This window comes from Pseudoliparis swirei, chromosome 4, assembly GCF_029220125.1.
Source record: "Pseudoliparis swirei isolate HS2019 ecotype Mariana Trench chromosome 4, NWPU_hadal_v1, whole genome shotgun sequence".
NCBI classification, from domain to species: Eukaryota; Metazoa; Chordata; class Actinopteri; order Perciformes; family Liparidae; genus Pseudoliparis; species Pseudoliparis swirei.
In genome coordinates, this window is record NC_079391.1 from 6,470,284 (window position 1) to 6,496,239 (window position 25,956).

The window sequence follows — 25,956 nt, forward strand, 5'->3', positions numbered from 1 at the left end:
AACGGGCACTCGGTAGAGCCCTTCTCACCTGCCTCTGGTCACCTCGTTAGTCCCTCATTCCCTTCACCTGGTCCTCACGCCCTTCTCACCTGCCTCTGATCACCTCGTTAGTCCCTCATTCCCTTCACCTGGTCCTCACGCCCTTCTCACCTGCAGCCCATCCCCTCATTAGTCCCTCACTATTTAGCTCCCTCACTTCCACTTGTCCTCTGCCAGATTGTCTTGTGTTTTCGTGCCAAGTTCTCCAGCGTTATTAGAGTATATTCCTGACCTGCCTGTTCTGACCTCTGATTCTCTGCCCCGCCCCTTTTTGGACTTGTTTGCTTCTTGGACTGATCTCCCGGTTTTGACCCAGCCTGTTTCCAACCAAAGACAGTATTATTTGTTACTCCTGTCTGAGTCGTGCTTTTGGGTCCACTCTAATAGCGTCCTGCCAGGATGTTCTCTGTTATCCCTTTGATCTTCCTCCTCCTATCTCCTCCCCCTTTTCGGGCTCTTCACTAACTTTAATTGATCAATTTAGAGATCAGTGGATGACATCGTGAACAGTCCCTCTCAGATAAAACCTCAGTTCATCTTCCTCTCACATGTGTGTGTTGTGTGTGTGTGTGTGTTACAGCCTTTGAAATTAGCAAAGGTTTAAACTAAGTAGAATAACTTAGCCTGACAAAAAAAAGACAGACGTACACAAACATGTGCAGTTCTGTGGATTGTTTTAGCATTAATGTATTTTTTGGGAAACTCTTTGTTACATTTTTTACATTTTAAATCAAAGACAGAAATGACTTCAATAATTCAGCCTTAGATAAATATGCAGTCTAAGTATGATATTGTCTCAGAAATATGTTATTCACACTAGTTATAACACTGTTAAATTAAACATAAGTCTAATTGGATCAAATGTTACTCAAGGGTCAATGTCTGTGTCTAGATGACGTTCTAAAAGAAATAATAAAGGACGTGAATGAATAGTTAACAACAATCTGGAGTTTTGGTAATCTGCTTTTGATTTATATAACTGCTAAGAGAGGAAGAACATATTCCCTAAAATTTGAAAATAGTTTGTGATAAAACACTCATAGGCTGTAATTATTTACTGGATTGTAATATTTCCATTAAACAGATTTTTCAGAGCGCTTAGACTGCATGCATGTTGCAATAGCATAACCCTTATACTTCCATAAAATTGAACATGCCACAGAAAAGGCTTTAATATGTCCTAATATATAGTATGTCAAATACAATATGGCATAAGACCAGAATGTCCTACTGCAGCCAATTTCAACTTATGGTATGCAAGCCAGCATGTGTTCTGGCTACTCTGACCGACAATCATCTGCATAGCGGATATTTAAGCAAGAGGGTCCATATTATATGTTAAATGTTATGATGCAAAAAAAAATCCAATTAAATGCTAACATGCAAGAGTACGGACTTTGTCCGGGTATCTGCCGTGCATACTGCATGAAGTAAAAAATAAAAAGCGTATCATTTGTAAAGCAGCTGTATGGCCTAGTCTGGCAGCAGCATTCACACATATTTCATATATCACATGAAGATGAAATATCTGAAACATACCATCTGACAGGTGTATTACATTATTTGGTGTGAAACTGGGTCTCAACATGAAACATATGGTGGGATCATTTAAACACAAAGATAATTTTCCATCATTGAATTGTGAAGCCTATACGGTCTTGTTTCGCAAAATGACAAAACTCAGAATCAGTCAGAAACACTATATTATATTTCATTTATTATACCATTAGTGTGATTTCGTATTTATTATACATATGGTTCCACTTATGTCTCTTGTTTGTGGGTTACTCCTGCAAATGTCCCTGCTGAGGAATTAATAAAGGACTATCAGACAATAAACATTGTAAAGTGGCTAAATTATAAAGCCAATTTAAAATCACCATGTACATACAAACACACATAGGCTATATTATATAACTAGACTAATAAATAAACTATGTTTTGCCAATACCTGTAAACAAAACGCCCATTGGTCAGGGTCAGGTCGACCTGAACAACGCCTGACCAATCCTAGCGCTTGAATCCTCCACTGGGCGGGTCTAGTCAAGAAATGCAGCGGGACCTCCTTCAAGCGCATGCGCAGCCGTCGAGGCTTCCGTAACACGGAAGTAACCGTGCTTTAAAGTAAAGTGGCTGCGTTTGACAGCGTGCTGAGTAACCGGAAGCAACTTTCAAAAGCATTTTGTGTGAAAACTAAGAAAGCGCTCGTTAGTTTTAGGATGAACACCACGTTAAAGCACTGGAAGGAGGCGGCGACTCTTATTTTAGCCGCAGGTCACAAGCTGGGTGCGGACCGTTTGTCGTCAAGGACTCCGCTGACAGCCGCTCCAGGTGCGCTGCTGGACAGCGTCAACGGACGCGTCGACTACAACGTGTTAATGCTGAAGCGAAGCAGCGCGAGTACGTTCATGCCCAATGCGTACGTGTTTCCCGGCGGCACGGTGCACTCTTCGGACTTCTCGAGCGAATGGTTGGACATTTTCAAATCGTTCAGCAGTTCCCCGAATTTCGGTCTGAGAGGTGTCACCCAGGCGGCGGAGACCAGACCTCCCATGTTCGCCACCGACCGGCGGGCACTGGGCTCCCGGTCCAGGAGAGGTCGCCTTCCGCATCTGCGCACTGAGGGAGACGTTCGAGGAGTCCGGCGTGCTCCTGTGTGTATCCAAGCGGGAGGAGGAGAGCTTGTTGCGAAGCTTAGGTGACCGAGGAGGCCCGCTGCACCACAGAGCAAACGACCTGTGCGCTCGAGAAGTCGACAGGTGGAGGGACCTGGTGAACCGGAACCCGTCGAACTTCATCCAGATGTGCAGGGAGTTGGAGGTGTGGCCTAACATCTGGGCTTTGCACGAGTGGAGCAACTGGCTGACTCCCGCAGGCCCACACGGTGTGAAACGGTTCGACACCGCTTTCTTCATCTGCTGCCTGCAGGAGATCCCACACGCACTTCAAGACGAGAAGGAAATCGTGTCCCTGGAGGTGATTCATAAATGTATCACACAACACATTTATAACTAGAACGGGCACTCGGTAGAGCGCATACCTTCGCATATCACAAGATTGGGCATTGGATTATGAGCATTTTGGCATTAGTTGCATGCCAATTGGATGCAAATTGACCGCGCTTTGGTAAAAAGAATGTTGACCTTTTCGTGACCTTGACCTTTGACCTGATTGATCCCAAAATCTAATCCAATGGTCCCCGGATAATAACCAATCATCCCACCAAATTTCATGCAATTCGGTTTAAAACTTTTTTTGTTATGCGAGGAACACGCATACAAATAAATAAATAAATACACGGCGATCAAAACATAACCTTCCGCATTTTCAATGCGAAGGTAATCAAATGTTGACCAACGAGTTTTGAGAGGGAAATGTACAATGTTTTGTTTTTGTTTATTTAAGCTTAAGATCAAGATAAAGATATTGTTATTGTCATTTTTGTTATTCAACGACATTTCGTTCGATGGCCCACAAACAGCCGGTAGCAGCAAACAACAAAGATAGTCACACGTATAAGATAGAAATACACAAGAGGATAAATAATGTACAGGATAACAATACAGAAGAGGAATAAGATACCAAGTAAAATATGATAGATGTGTGCCTTTGTTTTATAGTGCAATAGCATACAGTGTCAAGTGTCGCATAGATTATATAACAATTAGAGCTGAAACAATTAATTGATTAATCAATCAAGAGAAAATGAATCCGATCATTGATCAGTTAAGTCTTACTTTTAGCAAAGGTTCTAAATGATTAGTTACTGCTTCAAACCAGATTTAAAGGTCATATAGAAGCGACCAGTATCTGTCTGCTAAAGGACTGAAAGCCTTTTTTTTTTAAACATTGAGTATGTCAAATATCAACATGAAAATAGAACCAAGGGGATCTGTATCACAATAACTACTGCTGTGTGTGTGTGTGTGTGTCTCTCTCTCAGTGGTCCACACCCTCGGAGCTTCTCCAGAGCTACCGGGCCCAGGAGCTGTGGCTCGCCCCCCCGCAGGTCTATGAGTTAAGCCGCATGTGCCACGTACCTCGGCTGAAGGACCTCCACGATTTCTCCCGGCGCCGCGGCACCGAGGGCTGCGAGCAGCTGCTGCCTGTCGTTTCCTTAAAACATGAACCCTACACAGCGCTGCTGCCAGGTGCTGATTGACCACCTGCCCGAACCCGCATGCCAACTCCATGTTCCATTAAGTCAATACACAACTAGTTCTGCTTTTGAATGTGAAGGAAAGTGACGTTGTCCAAAACCAAGAATGAAGTGATCCCAGTAACAAGTGTTGTCTGTGTAGTCAAAGCCTGATCCTTTTTACCTTCGCATTGCAAATGCGGAAGGTTATGTTTTGATCGCCGTGTATTTATTTATTACCTTCGCATTGAAAATAATATATTTTTACCATAGCACGGTCAATTTTTATCCAATTGGCATGCAACTAATGCCAACATGTTCATTATTCAACGCCCAATCTTGTGATATGCGAAGGTATGCGCTCTACCGAGTGCCCATTCTAGTTTATTTATTTATTTGTATGCGTGTTCCTCGCATAACAAAAAAAAAATAAACCGAATCGCATGAAATTTGGTGGGATGATTGGTTATTATCCGGGGAACATTTGATTAGATTTTGGGATCGATCGGGTCAAAGGTCAAGGTCAAGGAAAGGTCCAAATCTTCTTTTTACCATAGCGCGGTAAATTGTTATCCAATTGGGATGCAACTAATGCCAACATGTTCATAATTCAATGCCCAATCTTGTGATATGCGAAGGTATGCACTCTACCGAGTGCCCATTCTAGTTATTTATTGCATTGAGCTCCATTGTTGTCCAGAAAACTATCAAAAACACATCCGTGAGCCACAACGTGCTTTTTCATGATGATCACGAGGAAATGCAGCCAATCCCACCGACTCCACACTGAATATCACCAAATCAGCTGCTGACAATAATCCACAACAAATGCACTTTTTGGTCATGTAAGGTTTGCCAAAACTATAATACTCAACACTTAAGATTTATATAGGAAGTAATTTGCTTAGAAGCAGGGGGAGAACATTTTGGGGAAGTGACTTATGTACTTATGTATTTGTTGTTTTGGTCTTTCAAACATAAAATATAAAAAGTAATCTTTTTTTTTTTTAAAGAATGAGCTATTGTTAAAACAAGGAGTAGGTTGAGGTTCAACACTTCGATTCTATAGGTTTAGGATAAATTACCCATTTTATTTGTAATTTCTTTTTCTTTCTTTCTCTTGGGCCCTCCCTACCTCTGCAGGCGACGGCTGCTACCCGTCGGCCGCTTCAGGAGAAGCCGGGGCGGGTCCGAGCACAGAGCCTCAGCTGGAGGATCCTCAGGAGGAAGATCCTGCGCTGCACCGCATTGTGACTCGAGATCCGTACAACATAACTCTACAGATCACCATCGCTCCCAAGTACAATCACCTGCTCCCCGTGCTGCAGCCGACCTCCCCACAAGACTCAAAAAGTAGGCTTTGACTTGCCCCCCCCTGTTGCTGTGTGAGACCCACAACATGAAGCAAAACAAGTGTCCTGCTTTTCATCACACCAGATGGGCCTATTATACCAATAACACCATGTTCTAATCATTAACGTCCTCCTGGCATTGCTCTTCTGTGGAGGAGTTGTTTAGATAGAGCAGGTCCAGTTAAAGCCAACGGTCCTCTCAAAGGTCAGCAGGGACCGTCCGCGTGGACGACGTTTGCCTCCTCGCGAGGATCCTCTTATCTCGGCTTTCCATGGGAATTGATTTGTACTGTTTTTTTAATCGTGGTGTGTTCAGGCGTTCAGCCCGATACCAGGAACCTGAAACGGTTGAATGGAAATCGGACATTTTGCTGTGAACACCTGGAGCGTTGACTCCCACCATGTCAACATGTCTTCCGTGGGGTGAGGTTCATTGCGCGCTCGTCCATGACGCGTGAACCGCGTTAATGACAATTTAATTCTGATGCTAATTTCTTTTTTCTTCCATGTGACTGTCGCAGTCATTCAATTCAGTTTACTTTAAAGGCACGGATTACTAATTAGCCTCGGAGAGCTTTACGATCCGTAAATGCACGACATCCCGCGACCTGTAATTCCACTACTTTTAGCGGTAACGAGCATGTAACGAAGTCTTTTTTTAAATCAATTAACGCAGTTACAATTACTGAAATTTAAATGAGTTTGTTACTCGCGTTACTCTCTTTTGTGAAAAATGAACACTTGAAGACAAGATAGGCCTACTTTAGCTCAGGACCGGGGTGGGTAATCGGGAGAATCGGGAGAGTTCCCGGTGGGCCGCTTCACTTCTGGGCCGGTCGAGAATTTTATTTGATGACATTTGTCACGTTAGTCCATCTTCTCTTAAAGTGGGCTGCACACGTTCCGCATTCTGACACCGCAGCCTCTGCATGGGTTGTACCATGCGAGGAAGTTCACCCCTCCAAAATAGAGTTGGTTCGATATTAGCCTTTTTATATCACCCAAAATATGGCGATCCATAGACTTTGAAAATATTATGCAAATATTGAAATATAATATTTATATTGATATTGAATAGGCTCTCAGATCAAAAGCTTGAGAGCTTGCAATGTTGTGGCTACTGGTCAGAGGTGAGAGATGAGACTTGTTAGCCCATTTTAACGTCTGTTGAGAATCTCATCTCTTATCTATATTTAGCTTTGCCTTTTGAGGCATGTTTGTTCAAACATTTTGTTCACCTTTTGTTAAATCACATATTCAATTATATGCAGCACCTCAAGGCACCTTTGTTTTCTCTTTTAATTAGTGTTAATACTGTAGGCCAATCACTTTTATTTCATTGGGCCTAATGTGGTAAAAAAAAACACTTAAATGACAGACAGTTATTTTGTATTAAGTTAAGTATTAAAAGGGACTTTTGTACTACTGCTTGATTTGAAGGCCTGTTGCCCTGTTGATTGCAATAAATAGGTCTAAAAAATATGTTTATTGTGTTTGACTGTTCAGTTCTGTTAATTACATTAAAAGGGCAGACATAAAAGTAACTTAAAAGTAACTTTCCCTAGTAACTCATTACTTCTGATATACAGTAACTGGTAAAGTAATTAAATTACCTTTAAAAGAAGTAACTAGTAACTAACTAATTACTAATTTTCAATAACTTGCCCAACACTGCTCATCGGCTCAGGAAAAACTCCCCAAAAAACTTTTCATTGGGAAAAAAAGGGGAGAAACCTTCGGCAAAGCGACCTTCATTGCCATCAGATCAAAGAGATCTGTCCCCTCCCCACTAGCTCCCGCCCTTGTTTTTCTTTTCAGTAACTCACATTCGTAATTGCCAAATAAGATGTGGTTGCTATTGGCCTCATTGTGCAACGGTTTTACTCGGACACTAAATTCACGTGAAGTGAGGAGACCACTTCAGGAGGATCGTCAGACCTCGAGTGGGCAAGGCGACATCCAATTGTCCTTGAGCAAGACACTGAACCCCCAGTTGCTCCCCAGCAGCCCACTGCTCCTCAATAACTACGCATTATTATGATTATTTATTTTAGTGTAAGCTGATTAGTTTTTGTTTGATCACTAGAGCGGTTTCCTTTTAAATTGTGCCGATTACAAAAGAAATATTTTTTTCGTACTTAAATTATGAAACGTAGCAAAATAATCTGACACTTTTCTGTCAAATTGTGCTCAGTATTTGCCCGTTATCATTTAGATAATCAAGATCTTTTACAATATCTCGATTATGTGGTTTCATCACAATGATCCCATTAAAAGATGATACATTATCATATTGGAATATGGTGTGTGTGTGTGTGTGTGTGTGTGTGTGTGTGTGTGTGTGTGTGTGTGTGTGTGTGTGTGTGTGTGTGTGTGTGTGTGTGTGTGTGTGTGTGTGTGTGTGTGTGTGTGTGTGTGTGTGTGTGTGTGTGTGTGTGTGTGTGTGTGTGTGTGTGTGTGTGTGTGTGTGTGTGTGTGTGTGTGTGTGTGTGTCATCCTTTATGGTGATACCTCTCAACGGATCAATGTAGTCATTTATGAATTAGATGTTTTTCCAGAGGCTGTTTGGAGAGTGGTGCTGATGATGCTTTGTGGCACACATGTGAGCTCACAGTGAGGGAGCTCTTAAAGGCAATATGGAGTAACTGTGTAGAGGCAGTCTCAATATCTACACAAGCATTGTGTGGAGCTCAGTCGTGCTCATACCAGGCTTGTGTGATTTACAGCTAGGCCTCCATTTACTCTTGTTTTTAAACACTGAAGGTTATTTATTGAACGAGTGGTATTTATATAAATAATTTGTTGACCGAAATGGGATATTATTGTAAGCACAATACATTGTATTTATTTATAGATATATATGTATATATATATATATGTGTGTGTGTGTGTGTATATACATATAAACATTTGTATATATGCATACATTTATATATATACATGTGTGTGTATGTATGTGTGAATATATATATATACATACATCTATGTATGTATGTATAAATACATCTATATATAGATTCAATTCAATTCAATTCAGTTTATTTGTATAGCCCAATTTCACAAATTACAAATTTGTCTCGGAGTGCTTTACAATCTGTACACATAGACATCCCTGCCCCAAAACCTCACATCGGACCAGGAAAAACTCCCAAATAACCCTTCAGGGGGAAAAAAAGGGAAGAAACCTTCAGGAGAGCAACAGAGGAGGATCCCTCTCCAGGATGGACAGAACAATAGATGTCATGTGTACAGAAGGACAGATTTAGAGTTTAAATACAATGTATTTATATTAGTGCTGTGAAAAATAACACGTTAACTCAGTTAATCCAATTACAGGTTTAACTAGTTTTTTTTTTTTAACGCATTTAACGCATGAAATGAGCTTCCAATCCGTCTGTTGTTGGTCGTCGGGACGAAAAAAAAGTCACTTGCAAAATGAGCTTCCAATGCACCACTTCAATCTGAACTCTGTCCGCTCTCATGCAGACGGTCTGTTCATCGGTAATGATCCTTCCGCAGGTTCACCTCCGGAAACCTTGTTCAGACTTTTACTTCCTGTAGATCAGGGGTCTCAACACGTCGATCGCGACCTGCCAGTCGATCGCGGCGTAGTGTCGGTAGATCGCATGACATTAAAGAGATTGGCCCCTGACATGTTCTCTAGAGCACGTCTTTGTTCTTTTATTAAACTAAACGTCTGTTGTTGATCGTATCTCCACAGCAGCATGTCATCTCTGTCTCTGGCGTTGCGTTAACATATCGATCTCCGTCTGGCGCGCCACAGAGCTCCGTGCGCATCGGGACCGAGCAAAAAAAAAGTCCTTGTCAATCTGTCCACCTTTAGATTGTATCATGGTGGAGTTAATGGTTGACAAACTAGAAAAATGCTCTGTTTAACCCTCCTGTTACCTTTACATTTACTAACATATTTCACCCTCGGGGTCAATTTGACCCCAACAATTAAAACCTCCAGAAAATTATTAAATTAATATTGCTTCCCAAGTTTAAGTGTGAGGTACTTTATGTTTGTTTGTTGACTACCTAAATAGCCCTTTAAATAAATAAAACGGTTGATATTTCTGATATGTTTGACACAGTGAAAAACAGCCTGGGGTCAAATTGGCCCCAAAGAACACCGACATTAAACATTGAATGGGGTCAAATTGACCCGAAAGGTCACAGGAGGGTTAAACATTCTGTTTAGGATGAAGATGTATTAATGTTCCATATGGAAGAAAACTGCTAAATAACTGCTGAGTTGCAGCACCATTGTATAGAAGAATGTATAAATGTATATTTCCGTCTTTTGTCATAAATCTCTATGTTCTCACAAAATATACCGAGAATATCGGTAATATGTGATTAATCATGATTAATCCACAAAAACCTGTGATTAATCCGATTAAAAATTGTAATCGTTTCACAGCCCTAATTTATATATATATATATATATATACATGCATAGATGTTTCAGAAAAGAAACACTCAGTGCTCTGTCGATGTGACGGACCATTTGGCTGTAAGAGAGGGAAAGATCCATATATAGTGATTACATCTATTGATTTTGGATTTCTTTCATTCTCCTCATCAAAAAAAAAGAATCGAGTGTCAAAATGTTGCTGCTGTTGTTTTCTTTCCGCCAAAGGTGGGAGTAAGTGGATCTGACCTGTTGGAACACTTTCTTCTAAATTGCTGAAGCATTCTAGACCCGGTCAGCATGACTCAAACCACATTTATATCTCTTTTTGAGACACATTTATCTCCCCCCCCCCCCTCTGCCCTCCTCTTGTCCTCCTCATGTCCTCCTCTTGTCCTCCTCTTGCCCTCCTCTTGCCCTCCCGCCACATCTCCCTCTGCTTCAGAGTGCCGTGTCTGTGGGGGATGGAGGTGTCAGAAAGGGGGCGAGTTGAACGAACATTGCTCAACCTTCTGCGCTATTATAGCGCTGGAGAGAGAGAGTCTGTTGAGGGTTTCTATGGCAACACACATAGCCTTGGAAACCCACCATCTTCGTCCAGATGAGGTGATGATGCGGCGGTCCTATCTCTGCCAAGTGTGTTTTCTCGCCTCTGTGAACCAGTCTGCTCAGTGAGATGGTTTCCATGCAACGGATTGAAATGGTCCTCATTCACAAGTTAAATTAATCCATTTACTCTCCTGTAAAAGGAGAATTTTTGTAATACCTGAAGAAGCACATCTGAAAACGTTGATGTCGTTTCTAGTTTAACCTCTTTGGCTACGTCTCTGTCTTAAGACGGGGATTGCTACGAATTTGATGCGGCGTGCCTGAAACTCAAGTTTCTCAAAGTTGCATATGTAGCGCCCTGAAATGTAATTCCATATCTCTTACTGATGTAGTTCAACGGTGTCCATTTCTTATTATTTGTGTTTAAGGTCATTCGTGTTTTGCGCACACACTGTGAAGGGAGGAAAGTGCTCGTTGTTCCGTGGGAAAAGAGCGCTGTCTCTTTAAGAAGGGGGCGTGTGTAAAGCAGGTGCGGGAAGCCGGCTGAAGAAAACGGTGTGTGCTCGCTTTAACCGGGATCTTGTAGAATAAATGTTGCTTCAGAAGAAGAACGAAGTTGAACTGAAGAGTTCATGTCAAGGGTGCGACACATAAAAACGGACGTCATCGTGAACGTTATCGCCGTTCACTTGAAACTCGGGGATTTTAAAGTGTTCCAAAAGGCTTTATCTCCATCACAAAATAGTTTAGCTTTTGGTGTGAACGCACCTTTAGTCTTTACTGCGTCTGAGATGACGACGGGGGGGAAACGGGATGTCAGAAAGCCTTCTGTGGATTTGAGGCGAGCAAATCACACCGACTGATTTTCAACTGTGTGGCTTTTCAAAACATATACATTCGATTCATGTTTCTCTTCAGGTCTGCTGAATAAATATGTATGTTCCCAAATAATTGGTGGCCAAATCTGCAACTTGATTATTTTTACACATGCAAGGTTCTCCTCTTCATACAGAATGTGATGTTGCTCCATTCCTTCCACAGGGAGTCAGGCTTCTCCCCGGAAGGGGAGGTTATAGCTTTAATTAAATGTGATCCTTTGAGTGGTTGCATATATATACTTCCACTTCCACAAACTATACGGCCAAGCGGTCTGTAAATGCCAGAGCTCTATTTATATATATGTATACGCAGTCATCGGGGGGGGAAATTATTTATTAAAGTCAATTTAGAGCTCGTTTGATGCACATCTGTTGAACTGCGAGCTGACTCTTCATTATCATTCACATTGGAGCATTAATTCAAATGTATTATTGAAGTTATGAAGACGAGGAATGTGTTTTTTAGCTTCCGTAGATGATGAATATATGTATTTATCCTGAGGTCACATGTGTTGCTTCCTAAAAGCACCAAAGGAGCTGCCGTCAAAGGATGTTTGTCATGAATTGTTAAGAGGATAGACCCCAAATGCTAACTGATATGGTGGATTTACATCTCAGCTACTCTTTAATAGTAGTTATTAACCATTTACACACATTATATGTACTGCCTTTATCTTTAAATGGCACATGTTTAAAGATGTGAAAAAGATGAGACAATATCTCCTATCTATACTATTTTTTCCCCCCAGTAAATTCCCTTGTTTACAATAATGTAACCAACAACTTTCATTGACTCTAAACTCTGAGAATGTTTAATGTATTCATTGTGGATAAATGCTCTCAATTCTAGTTAAATATATATATAATTACACCATTTTGGAACCTGTTAGTCTCTTCCTGTATTTGAAACACCAAAGTGTTGAACCTTGAATTAAAAATATATATATTTATTTATTTTCTATATTCACAAGCTCCATTACTGTGAAAAGAAGTTGACATCATTTGCATGATAGATGATAAGTGAAATGAGTGAAAGAAAATGTATCTGCCTCTCTTTGTTTTGTTTAACCTTTCCAAAACCCTTTAATACATGCAAGGAATCACATGATTAAGCATTTTATTTTCTTGTTTCCTATTTCATTAAATCATCACCAATGTTTGTCCGAGTCAAGTTGTTGTTTTATATCATTGCTCTTCGATAGCATTACGACTTCTGACTCGAAGCTATTTGTGAGTTGACCCCCTGACCCCTCTCGCAGCACGTTGAGGCTTTGGCTCTGACAGCCGTCCACACCAAATTTCATGCGATTCAAGAAGATTTTGACCTTTTCATGACCTTGACCTTTTACCCGATCAATCCCAAAATCTAATCAAATGGTCCGCGGATAATAACCAATCATCCCACCAAATTCCATGCGATTCGGTTTAATACTTTTTGTGTTATGCGAGTAACACGCATACAAATAAATAAATAAATACACGGCGATCAAAACGATCATGACGTTCAATTCATACAAGTGTGCCGAAAGCTGTGAAACAGCTGGGAGCTATATATTTCTTCAAAGATGCGAGCCCATTTTTTGTTGTGTGTTTCAACATTTTATTAAAATAAATATACTTATGTATGTACATTATCTGACACGGCAGTCTGTATATAAACACACCCTCTATTCACATTCAATGTACATTCAACACTGGTAGAAAGCCCCTGAAGAGGAACACAAACAGGCATACAGTGCATTATTAAACTTCTCTCATGAGGCTCCTTCATGAAGCACATTGTGATTTGATGCAATGAAGTAAAATGCAAATCTAACTAAATGTTATGATGTATTAAAAGTGTGGAACAGTGCGGATTTGATGACATCCAACGGGGAACTATGGCTCTATATTGACTTCCCACATCATGACCCCTTTAACATATGACCGACATGATCCACCTGCTCAACACGTCTGACTTTGCCGGATGGAATTCATCAATTCATCGATTTAAAGCACCAAAATGCAGCAGAACATCCAAAGAGGAAAATACTTAACAGTAGGCTACATTTACGCCTGCGCTTTATTCCACTAATCCACTTGGATTACGTGTTGTTTGCATCATCCTGATGGCCAGACACTGTCACGTAATTTCATTCCTCTTCCAAAAATACACAACCCCCCTTCAGCGCAAAAAAAAATACTTAATCACAATGTGTGCCCCGACGTCCATATTCTATTGTTCTACATTATATCTAGTGCAACTCTTTCCACTCCACCTGGATACGTCACGTGTCCGTATTTTTCTTCTTCTTCTTCTGTTAAGCCTCTCAAATCACAATTTAAAAAAGCTCTTTCTCCCTCTCGTGGAGCTGCTGCTGGCTCTTATGACCGCGCGCGACGCGCAGAGGGGGTGTCCGTCAGGGTGGGCTTTGTTGACAAGAGACTCAGGACATATTGATGACCAAACATCCGAGAACCAACGCGACCGTGACGACCGCGAAGAACACCAGCACCGCGCAGATCGACGCGAAGCCCGCGTCCCCTTTGGGCTCCTCGTCGCAGTTGGAGATGACACCCACGGAGGAATTTCCCAAACTCATGTTGGACTTGAGCTCGGCGCCCGGTTCCTGCTTCGCCTCCACGGCCCACGGCGCCACCTGCACCTTCATCTCCATCTCCTCCATCATGCGGCTCACCTGGCAGATCTCGCCCTGCAGGTCCCGCAGGTCCGCCGTGTCGATGTTGCCGTCCGCCTCGTACTTCATGTTCTGCACGCTCATGGCGCGCGCCGCCACCGCGGTGGTGCTGCCGGTCATGCCCGTCTGGATGAGGTGTCTCGTGGGCACCTTGAGGGGGAAATCCTGCCCGATCTCCAGGGACCTTTTCATGTCCACCTCCAGCAGCTCCATGCTGCTGGAGAACAGCACCCACAGGCGCTCGTACTCGACTCGGTCGTCTTTGCTGATGCTCTTGTCTTTGAGCAGAGAGGTCAGTACAGTCCTGTTGGCCACGGCCAGCTCCTGGGCCTTTTTGCGGGTCCTCTTCAGCTCCTCTCGCAGGTTCTGCGAATCCGACGTGCTGCCCAGAGCGATGACCAGATGCCTGTAGCAAGCAGCCACTTTGTTCAAAGCGTCCAGCATTGTTTTGCACTCATCTTTCCCCATGGCTGAATACGCAAAGAAATGTATATCAACTCTCCAAAGAAACAAAAGAATCTTGATGAGAAATGGCGAGATGTTAGTGATGGTGCTTCTTCATCCACCGTCCTGCAGTGTCAACAGGAGCACAGCCCCAGCGCGACAAATCCCCTCCACGCACGAGAGCATTCCTCTCTATCCATCCTTCCTTTACGCAAGCGGCCACACAGAGAGAGCGGCTTATAGATGTTAATGCGTCCTGTAAATGGCTTCAGGCTGGGTACCTTTGCGCTTCTCTCCTCTCTCTCTCTCTCGAGATCAGACGGCGACGGAGCGCCTCTCCCGCCGGGCGGATGCTGGGTGGATGTGAAACAATCCAACCTCCCGCTTTTTTCTTCTTCTTCTTCTTCTTAAAAAAAAAGAGGAGATTTCAGCTCCAGATTTAGCTACAGGTGTCCCAACATCCGCGTTCCTGCCGTGTGTGTGTGTGTGTGGGGGGGGGGGGAGAACACGCAGCCTGTCTCGTTCAGTCCGTTAATGTGCAAGGATGGAGATGGAGTTCTTCAGTGCGTTAAAGAGAGGGGGGTCGGGGGGGTCACATGCTCCAACGTGTCCGTGACGAGGTGCCAAACATTGTGTGTTCGGGTTGTTTATCCCAAATGAGGATTTAAATAGCAGAAAGCGCCTCCTGAGATCACATGTGGGCACTAACCAGAACCACGCAGACAGGGGGAGCAGAGCAGCTGCGCTCCCATTGGTTCGGTGGTTCACAGACGTCTCTTTGAAATGCGTCCGCTCATTGGCTGTTCTGTCCTTAATGTGGGCGGGGCTTCGGTGTCTCAGTATGGGACATCAAATCACAAAGTCCTAACCTATCTGCCACTACCTGTCAGTTGTCATCAGCGTCCCTGTGTGTGTGTGTGTGTGTGTGTGTGTGTGTGTGTGTGTGTGTGTGTGTGTGTGTGTGTGTGTGTGCGTGTGCGTGTGCGTGTGTGTGTTTCAGTTTCAGTTTCAGGACTACACATGTACTTCATCCTCAATGCTGCTCCAGGAGGTACACACCACAGCATGTTATTGTGAGGAGAAAACATATTAGGTAGGTTGACTCAGTTTTATTACTTAGTATGTAGCTACGACTAAACTGCTTAATAAGACATTAGCAACCGGACTGAAAGTATTTACTTTTGTTGTTTGAATACAAACCCATGAAGCTGATTCAGATAACACTGAATGCTAGAGCACTGTACAATTTAATTTGAATGATGATCCAAAAATGTTTACTTTAGCTGTGTGACAGTATTGTATTGAGTTTTCAGCCGGACCATGCGATGTGTTTTTTATTTGGTTGTTGATATCGTAGGTTTAATGTTTGTTTACAGCGAAGGCCATAGAGACAACAGGTCAACTATCGTTTGTCCATGTAAATTGTAATATTACTAGCGATAATACTTGTTGGGATTCATTCAGTTTCTCACCCGAAGGTGGTATATATCGAGGTATTTTTAGTATTTTCAGCAGCATTGACATCAGGCTGGCTGTGAAACACAAACCTAAACAAAATCGAAAAACCCATTTCTTTGAGGAATATTTTTGGCTATTGTTTCATGAAATTGTCGTTGGCAGCCGACGCCAGCCCTCGCTGTACTCGGCGGTGCCTCTGCAACAGTGTGATCCTGCAGAGTGATCTGAGCTGGATGACACGGGTTACTGTTGGTTGTGTGTGTCCAGGAGAAGAGGGCTGACCAGTGGGAAGGGCTGACAGCTGGACAACCAAGAGAAACAAAGGCTGGATACCGACAAGATATTCAGCCTTTTAATGTATCTTTGCATTTAAAAACAGTACTGATGTTATGTGCAAATAAATGTGTTATTTGCTGTGTTTTTTTCTATTTTTATAGTTATTATTTTATTTTGTGGTCTGTTTTTTTAAAAACCTTTTTGGTCTGTTTTTATTTTCTTTACCCTTTTCTTTCTCCTTTCCCTTTGTATTGTATCCTTAAAGTCTTGTCTTGTTCATTTTTAAAATAAATATATATTTTGTTAAACTGAAAAGAAAGAGCAAATGTGTTTAAACCAAGATATTCAAATACAAATATTACATATGCCCTGGGACAGAGATGTCGTATGTGTACATATTGTAAAGCCCTTTGAGGCAAATTTGTAATTTGTGATATTGGGCAATACAACTTAAATTGAATTGAATTGAATAAATCCAATGCCACAATAAAGCAAACCAGTTCTTTAAGCATCACCTGTGCTTATTAACCTGCTTAATCAAGACACATTTCATTTACAGAAATAAGGATAACTGTGAGGTGTGTGTGTGTGTGTGTGTGTGTGTGTGTGTGTGTGTGTGTGTGTGTGTGTGTGTGTGTGTGTGTGTGTGTGTGTGTGTAAGTGCCAATCATAAGCATTCTTCTCTTCATGGTTTGCATGCCTCACATGTCAATTAGACACAGACCGGCACGGCGTCGGGCCGGAAGTGTAACACCCTGTCCTGTTTCTCCTGTGTTCCGTGTCTCCTATGTCTCCTCTGTGTCTTCTCTGTCTTGATTGTTTAATTCCCTGCACCTGCCCTCAGCCACTCTTGTCTCGTTAGTGTCTGATGTCGTACACCTGTGTTCCCCCCTATATATTGTGTCAGTCTTTCCCTTGTCTGCTGTCGGATTGTTGTCTCTAGTTCCGTGTCTTTTTCCCGTCGTCCTGTCCGTGTTCCTGGTTCTGCCTGTTTGACCCTGCCTGCCCTGAACCTGGATTCTCTGCCTGCCCCTTTTGGACCTTGTTGTTTTTTTTGTAAACTGTTTTGCCTCATTAAAGAGTGCTTTTTTTTTCTTATTCATATTGCGTCCAGCCTGTCTCTCTGCGCCTGAGCCTCACCCCGTCACAAGAACCTGACAGGAAGGATGCAGCTTGTTGTGCACATGCGGTGTTGCTTGTGTTGTTTTCCTTCTTGGCTCCTGCTGTGCCGAGAGGTGTGAGAGGATAAGACTGAAGTGTTTGCCTGCTCTACTCTTTTTGCATTATTGAGGCGGATGAAGCCTAATGATCCATCGACTCGATAAGAGCAGGGGATGCCCAAGGAGCTGAGGGAGAGGCTCAATGTTTGCTCTATTGTGGCATTGGATTTATTCATGTATTTTATTTGAATATCTCATTGAAAAGTCACGTATTTTCCTTTACATTTAAAGCATTATTAAGTATGTATGACTATCTATTAATCCCCATTCATGTGCCTTGGCTCGTTGTTTTTTTACTGCGTGAATTATGTTTTATGCATTTTGTTATTTCTGACAAATAACACATGTGGTTGAGTCAGATGTGTTGTTAAGATGTTGGCTAATGGATCTTCTTTCCTTTGGATATGTTTCCATGGAAACCTCAACTCTTAATCATTCTCCAGTAATTTGTCCTCAAACTATTTAATTGCTATTAAATACTCAAACAGTCCTTCACAATCTCTCATTATGGATGTAGAATTAAAATGTTGCTGTCAAAATAAATATTCATGAGTAGCAGTTGGATTAATTGTACAATGTGAAAATGTGGTTCAGTGGCCTTTTAGAAACTAACTATTCACATTTGTTTTCAATGAAGATGGGTTTAAAAAAATAAATGGATTGATTATATTTGGATGTTATGTAGTGTGTAGTTCTTCATTAAAATCATTTTTTACCAAGAACATACACTGCAGTCTCCTGGAATTTCATCCTCTGAGCTCACAAAACTTTAGCAACTTATTCTAATTCAGAGTTAGCAAATACAGAAAGACTTTTAAAATCAAAAGACAGACACGACCTATAAATGTTGGAATGCATATGTGTTTAATCTCTTGTCCAAATCATCACCTTTACTTGGAACAGGCAGCATCGAGTATATAATTGCAGGATGGTGTTGTCAAATGGTCTGCGGCGTCTGTCTGTCTGCTCACAAGATTGCTGGTAAACTGGCCTGTTAGATTCAAGTGTGAGGATGAGTCACACATGCTGGTCTCTGATTGCTCTCAGAAGTAACTGAATAGAAAACTCAATGTGATTTCCTGTGCAGAGGTTTTCTGTTTCACGGAGGAGCTGCAGTTGTTCATGTTTTTACACGAATGAATTCTTTACACCGACTCATGAAAAGACAAATGAATCCTGAACAAATGGAATTGTTTTTATAATTTATTATCACGGTCACATTGGGTGACAAAGCAGCATTTATGACTGATGTTTGAATTCACTGCTATAATATATACAGTGGGTACGGAAAGTATTACATGTCATTTAGCTGATGGGACTTACAATCATGTTACATTTATACACCGTAGAGGCAGCTCCAGGGAGCAATTCAGGGTTAAGTGTCTTGCTCAAGGACACATCGACTAGGGTGGAGATTGAACCTCCAACCCCCTGATTGAAAGACGGACCTGCTACCCACTGACCCACAGTCGCCTATTCAGACCCCTTTATATTTTGCACTCTTCGTTTCATTGCAGCCATTTGCTAAAATCAAAAAAGTTCATTTTAATTCTCATTAATGTACACTCAGCACCCCATCTTTTTTGTTGTTGTTTCTTCTCTTTTTTAACATAAGATGAAAACAAGGAGAGGAAAATAAATAATAAATAAATAAAGATAAAACAAAACAAAAACATTACACAAACTTTTCCCCATCCCACCCCTCCCCTTGTATGGCTCTCAGTTTCCTTTCACTTATACATCTACACAGTCTCTACACAGTTTACCTACACCCAACCGTACACATTTATAGCTACACAGACCAATACAGCAGTCACAACAAAATAAAACCAAAATAAAAAATAAATAACCTACAAGCGGACTTAATTTGGCCGCGGTCTCCACCACACACCACAGCACCCCATCTTGACAGAAAAACAGAAATGTGAAATGTGTGCACATTTATTAAAAAGAAAAAACTGAAAAATATCACATGGTCATAAGTATTCAGACCCTTTGCTCAGTATTGGTAGAAGCACCCTTCTAAAGGGTTCGAAAATCAAGTCAAAATTTAGGTGTTATAATTGATGATCGGATCTGAATTTTAATACCCACATCAAATCAATAACAAAATCAGCCTATTACCATCTAAAAAATATAGCAAGAATTAGAGGATTTATGTCCAAATAAGATTTAGAAAAACTAATTCACGCCTTCATCTCCAGTAGGTTAGACTATTGTAATAGTCTTTTTCAGGTCTCCCCAAAAAAGCACTTCGACAGCTACAACTTATTCAGAATGCCGCTGCCAGAGTCCTAACAAAGACTAAGAAAGTTAAACACATTACACCCATTCTCAGGTCTCTGCATTGGCTACCAGTACGTCAGAGAATCGACTTCAAAATACTGCTGCTCGTTTATAAATCTCTAAATGGTGTAGGTCCAAAATATATCTCTGACTTGCTTCCACCTTATGAACCCTCTAGGCCTCTTAGGTCATCTGGGGCCGGTCTGCTAACTGTTCCCAGGGTTAAAACAAAACATGGTGAAGCAGCATTCAGTTATTATGCCACACACAGTTGGAACAAACTTCCGGAAGAGCTTAGATCTGCACCAACTCTTACTACTTTCAAAAACAGGCTAAAAACGTTTATGTTCTCCATTGCCTTAAATTGAATCTTGTATTAATCCTGAAATAATAAGACAACGATAGAAGGAATGATTCTTTGCACTTAGATTTTTATCTTTATTTTTTCTTTTATTAATCTTCTTTTATGCTTTTATGCCTTTTAAAATTGTTTCTTTGATGCACTTTGTATTCCTCTTTTTTTATTTCTTATTCTTGATCTATTTTTTGTAAAGCACTTTGAATTGCATTCATGTATGAAATGTGCTATATAAATAAACTTGCCTTGCCTTGCCTTAAGTGTCTTGCTCAAGGACACATCGACTAGGGTGGAGATTGAACCTCCAACCCCCTGATTGAAAGACGGACCTGCTACCCACTGACCCACAGTCGCCTATTCAGACCCCTTTATATTTTGCACTCTTTGTTTCATTGCAGCCATTTGCTAAAATCAAAAAAGTTCATTTTAATTCTCATTAATGTACACTCAGCACCCCATCTTTTTGTTGTTGTTTCTTCTCTTTTTTAACATAAGATGAAAACAAGGAGAGGAAAATAAATAATAAATAAATAAAGATAAAACAAAACAAAAACATTACACAAACTTTTCCCCATCCCACCCCTCCCCTTGTATGGCTCTCAGTTTCCTTTCACTTATACATCTACACAGTCTCTACACAGTTTACCTACACCCAACCGTACACATTTATATCTACACAAACCAATACAGCACTCACAACAAAATAAAACCAAAATAAAAAATAAATAACCTGCAGCGGACTTAATTTGACGCCGGTCTCACACCACACCACAGCACCCCATCTTGACAGAAAAAAACAGAAATGTAGAAATGTGTGCACATTTATTAAAAAAGAAAAACTGAAATATCACATGGTCATAAGTATTCAGACCCTTTGCTCAGTATTGAGTAGAAGCACCCTTCTAAAGGGGTCTGAATACTTTCCGTACCCACTGTATATCGCCTTAGAACTCGTGGTGACGGAGATCTTGAGGCAGTAGCACCAAAGCTGCTGAACGCTCTGCCTGCACCCCTAAACGTTGGCTGATTCAACCCTCCTGTTACCTTCGGGTCAATTTGACCCCATTCAATGTTTGACCGTCCTGTTACCTTTATATTTCCTGACATATTTTACCCTTGGGGTCAATTTGACCCGAGCAATTAAAATCTCCAGAAAATTATTAGAATTAATATTGTTTTCCAAGTTTAAGTGTGAGGTACTTTATGTTTGTTTGTTGACTACCTAAATAGCCCTTTAAAAATATTTAAAAAGTTGATATTTCTTATATGTTTGACACAGTGAAAAACAGCCTGGGGTCAAATTGACCCGAAAGAACACCGACATTAAACATTGAATGGGGTCAAATTGACCCGAAAGGTAACAGGAGGGTTAAGAGCACCATTTAAACTCCATCTCAAAACATACCTGTTTACTGTGGCAATTGGTTACATTAAATATTCTATGGCCTGCTTTTTTATCTTTTTTGTTCATTTATTTTTCACATTTGTTTTATTGTGTTGTTTATTGCATCATCTTTTGTACTTTGCTCTATTAACTGTTGACATGTTTTGGCCCCTATTATTGCCAAATTGTTTTAATTGACTACTGTGCTGCACTTTGTGACACTTTGTCTGTGATAAGTGCAATATAAATAAACTTTACTTATTTACTTATAATATTTGAAAAGGGGGCCGGATGTGTTTGTGTTGGAGCTAAAACCGTTGATTTGTGTTGCCTTGCCAAGTGCTGTTTGCTTGTTTATGTTTACATGAGAGCCCCATACACAGAGCAGATCATAGTTTCATAGTATATAATATCACTCAAAAAATGACTGAGCTGAAAAAAATGACAGTAAACTAAAAAATCTAAATATATGGCATGCTTGGGCTGAGAAACATCAAGCCTGGAATTAAAAGGTGAGCAATAACGCCCCCAGGTTCAAGAGTTTAAGATGAAAAAAACGAAAACCAGCAGAGATGATAAACAACTTGGTCTCTGGGCGGTTTTCAAACGATGCGATAAAATGATCTGCAAACACTATAATCCAGATGAGCAGGTTCCTGACGGTCCTGGGATGACATGTATAATGCCCTGAAATGTATCTGTTAATGGAGGCTGTCGTCTGTCTCTCACGCATCTCCATCATATGTAATCAATGGTTTAGTCCCAAAAAAAATAGAGCCTGCTTGCACTTACTACACTTGCTGTGAGATTATGGTCAACAGGGGACGGACATAAAGATGATTTCCCCAATAAGGCTCCGAGCAAACACATTAGAAAACTCGTGAATAACCTCTGTCAGCTGTCTTGATAATCCCAGTGTAAAGATCCATTTCCTCTCACATTCAAGTATAGGCTTTCTATAGGAGGCCCACACTAACCTTTGACTATAGCGCAGTCACCAAAATGGGATGCTTCCACTAAATGTTTGAAGACGATTGTATCCATTTTGGTATTTCATAAAATGTTTATTTGATTTGTCTAAACGTGTCTGCTGGTGCAGAGGAAAAAACTAAAATAAACCGTGAACTCAGGGGAGATCCAGAAACCCCTCTCAGAGGAGTATTAGACCCTTTTAAGCAGAACCACTAACCACTGAGCTCCTGTGTGGTCATAATATCATCTAAAATCCAGCTTTTTACTCCAGGTTATGACATAGTATGTATCCCTACCCACAATTGAGATGAAGTGTCTGGAATAGGATTAGAAACTGTCACGACGCTATTAGAGTGGACCCAAAAGCACGACTCAGACAGGAGTAACAAAGATTACTGTCTTTGGTTGGAAACGGGCTGGGTCAAAACCGGGAGATCAGTCGAAGAAGCAAACAAGTCCAAAAAGGGGCGGGGCAGAGAATCAGAGGTCAGGGCAGTTAGGGCAGGCAGGTCAGGAATATACTCTGATAACACTGGAGAACTTGGCACGAAAACACAAGACAAACTGGCAGAGGACAAGTGGAAGTGAGGGAGCTAATTAGTGAGGTACTAATGAGGGGATGGGCTGCAGGTGAGAAGGGCGTGAGGACCAGGTGAAGGGAATGAGGGACTAACGAGGTGACCAGAGGCAGGTGAGGGGAGTTGGATTGACGAGATGGTGTGACAGGATGAAAACAACTATTACAAAAAGGAAGGCGTGGAGCTAAACTGTTCTAGAAACTCATGCAAAGATAATTTGAAGATAAGAAATCCCTTAAAAGCTAAAAGACATCTTGGGCATCGGGTTTAGATTCGAAAGCGCGTTTTACTGCCTTTTTAAAGTGGTTTGGGATCCAGGCGGATGAGGGAGCCCAGAGACGGAGCTTTTGAGGGAGATGCAGTCAGTTATAAACAGAGGCCGAGCATCGACAGGAGAGAGTGGGAGAGAGAGGGAGAGAGAGAGAGGGAGAGAGAGGGGGGGGGGCGAGTGAGAACCAGAGAAAGAGGAAGTCTATCTTTGTTGAATTATTGATGGACCTCATCCGCTGTGTGGTCTATCACACGGCGCAGCATGCGGCAGCGGGGTGAGCCGTGAGTCACGCCTCAACTCCACGAAGGTCCGGAGAGGACCTCTGCTCAACCGTGACACACACACACACTCACACACCCACCCACGCACACCCACACACATACACACACACACACCGCCCTCATGTCTGTTCATTATATAGATATGATTTCTGTTATATTTTCTAGACAGATTGGTGTTATCAGTCGTCTCATCAAACTCTTCCATAAAATCAGCCCGCTCCAAAACACACACACACACACATACACACACACACACACACACACACACACACACATACATACACAATAAGGCTCATATCACCACTCCACATGAGAACAAAAGCTAAGGTTACCTTGAAAGCCCTCGTATAAACTTTGTATTGATCTTGGCAAATGTGATGATGTGATGCAGCACTCTCACAATGTGTGTGTGTGTGTGTGTGTGTGTGTGTGTGTGTGTGCATGTGGAGCAAGCTGATTTTATGGAAGAGTTCGATGAGACGATTGATACCACCAATCTGTTTAGAAAAAAACAGAAATCATACACTACCGTTCAAAAGTTTGGGATCACCCAGACAATTTTGTGTCTTCCATGAAAAATCACACTTTTATTTATCAAATGAATAGAACATATAGTCAAGACATTGACAAGGTTAGAAATAATGATTCATATTTGAAGTATTCATTTTGTTCTACAAACTTCAAGCTCAAAGGAAGGCCAGTTGTATCGCTTATATCACCAGCATAACTGTTTTCAGCTGTGCTAGCATAATTGCACGGGTTTTCTAATCAGATATTAGTCTTCTAAGGCGATTAGCAAACACAATGTACCATTAGAACACTGGAGTGATAGTTGATGGAAATGGGCCTCTATACACCTCTGGAGATATTTCATTAGAAACCAGACGTTTCCACCTAGAATAGTCATTTACCACATTAACAATGTAGAGAGTGTATTTCTGATTAATTTAATGTTATCTTTATTGAAAAAAAGTGCTTTTCTTTGAAAAATAAAGTCATTTCTAAGTGATCCCAAACTTTTGAACGGTAGTGTATATATATATATATATATATATATATATATATATATACAGTATATACATATATATGTCTGTTTATTGTTCATTATATATGTATATTTTTTAAATTTATTTATATATATATATGTCTGTTCATTATATATATATGTCTGTTCATATATATATATATATAAATATGTCTGTTCATATATATATATATATATATATATATATATATACATACATGTGTGTAAGGAAAAGACGTGGGGGTGGTGTCAATCTTCTCATTCTGTGTGTATTTCTCAGAAACGTCGACATTCTCCTTCAAAATGATACGTTCTCATTCTGTTTAGAGGCAGCACGGGGCGGCCAATGAGTCGTCGTGTGTTTTTAAATTGATCCTATTTCCTTGACCAGTGCTCCCGCATAGAGTCCTTTCCATGCTAAACCGAGATGAGCCCAAAGGATGCACGGCATCAGCTCAGTCAAAGGCTTAGCCCTCTAATCCCATCACATCAAGGTAAACTTCGGCGAAACCGGGGGATGAGAAAATGAAATGCGATATGTTTGTCGTATAACCTCTGGCTAAACATACATGCAGGTTTGAATCCGCCTCTTGACACTTCTATCACATCAGACACTTTCTGACGCTTGTCACTCTCTCATAAAAACGTGTCACAACAAATATCCATCATCTGCCGTGTGAAGAAGCTACTTGATTGTCCTCTCGAAGCCTCAATGCAATCTAATGCACAAGTCTACAGATAATATGACAGTCAAAAAACATAATCTAAGAGCTTTCTATCGTGAATAAGAAATGATATGATATGATATTCCTTTATTCGTCCCACAGTGGGGAAATTTCAAAAATCGCAGCAGCGGTGCACATCAGAGCATCAATGAAAATAAATATAAAACACAAAACTAAATACTAAAAACTAAAAACTAATACTAATCCTAAATATACAGGGGGGAAATAAAGTAAAGTGCTGAGTAAAGTAAAGTGCAGAGTTTGCCAGGATGTCCAGCGATCCAGCGAAAAGGTACATTATTGACCTTTAACACGCTTGGGCTGTTGTTTGTGTAAAGCTCACTGTACACCAGTGTACTTGCACCAAGCATACCAGCAGAGCTGAAGGCCTGGAGAGCAAAGGATCTTGGAGCCGGTGTCCGTTTCACTCTTGTGGTTTTAGAAAAGCCAACAGATTGCCCCAGAAGCCTCGGAAAATCCTCTCTAAAAGGCTTCTAGGTCGGCTTTGTGTGGGCGTGGCGAGGCGGGCGCATCAGAGATAAGCCTGTGCAGGTTAGGAGGCCATTCCATCGCTGCATGTCTTTGTGTCATTCCTCATGTCAACTGTGGAAAACGCTCCCAACGTCAT

The 25,956-nt window shown here is 41.3% G+C and overlaps 2 protein-coding genes across 2 annotated transcripts; one reads left to right on the forward strand and one right to left on the reverse strand.

Annotated features, from left to right (window-relative positions):
* The first annotated feature begins 1,999 nt into the window (after positions 1-1,999).
* LOC130192508 (acyl-coenzyme A diphosphatase NUDT19-like) lies at positions 2,000-7,011 on the forward strand. Its single transcript, XM_056412549.1, is given in 4 exon segments — positions 2,000-2,620; positions 2,622-3,015; positions 3,983-4,190; positions 5,321-7,011. Coding segments are annotated over 4 exon segments (1,185 nt in total). The 5' UTR covers positions 2,000-2,258; the 3' UTR covers positions 5,542-7,011.
* Positions 7,012-12,956: 5,945 nt separating this feature from the next.
* Positions 12,957-14,778, reverse strand: si:ch73-167i17.6 (regulator of G-protein signaling 9-binding protein). The gene has a single exon (XM_056413111.1). The coding sequence runs from the start codon at positions 14,517-14,519 to the stop codon at positions 13,800-13,802; it is 720 nt and encodes a 239-aa protein (XP_056269086.1). The 5' UTR covers positions 14,520-14,778; the 3' UTR covers positions 12,957-13,799.
* Between the last annotated feature and the right edge of the window lie 11,178 nt (positions 14,779-25,956).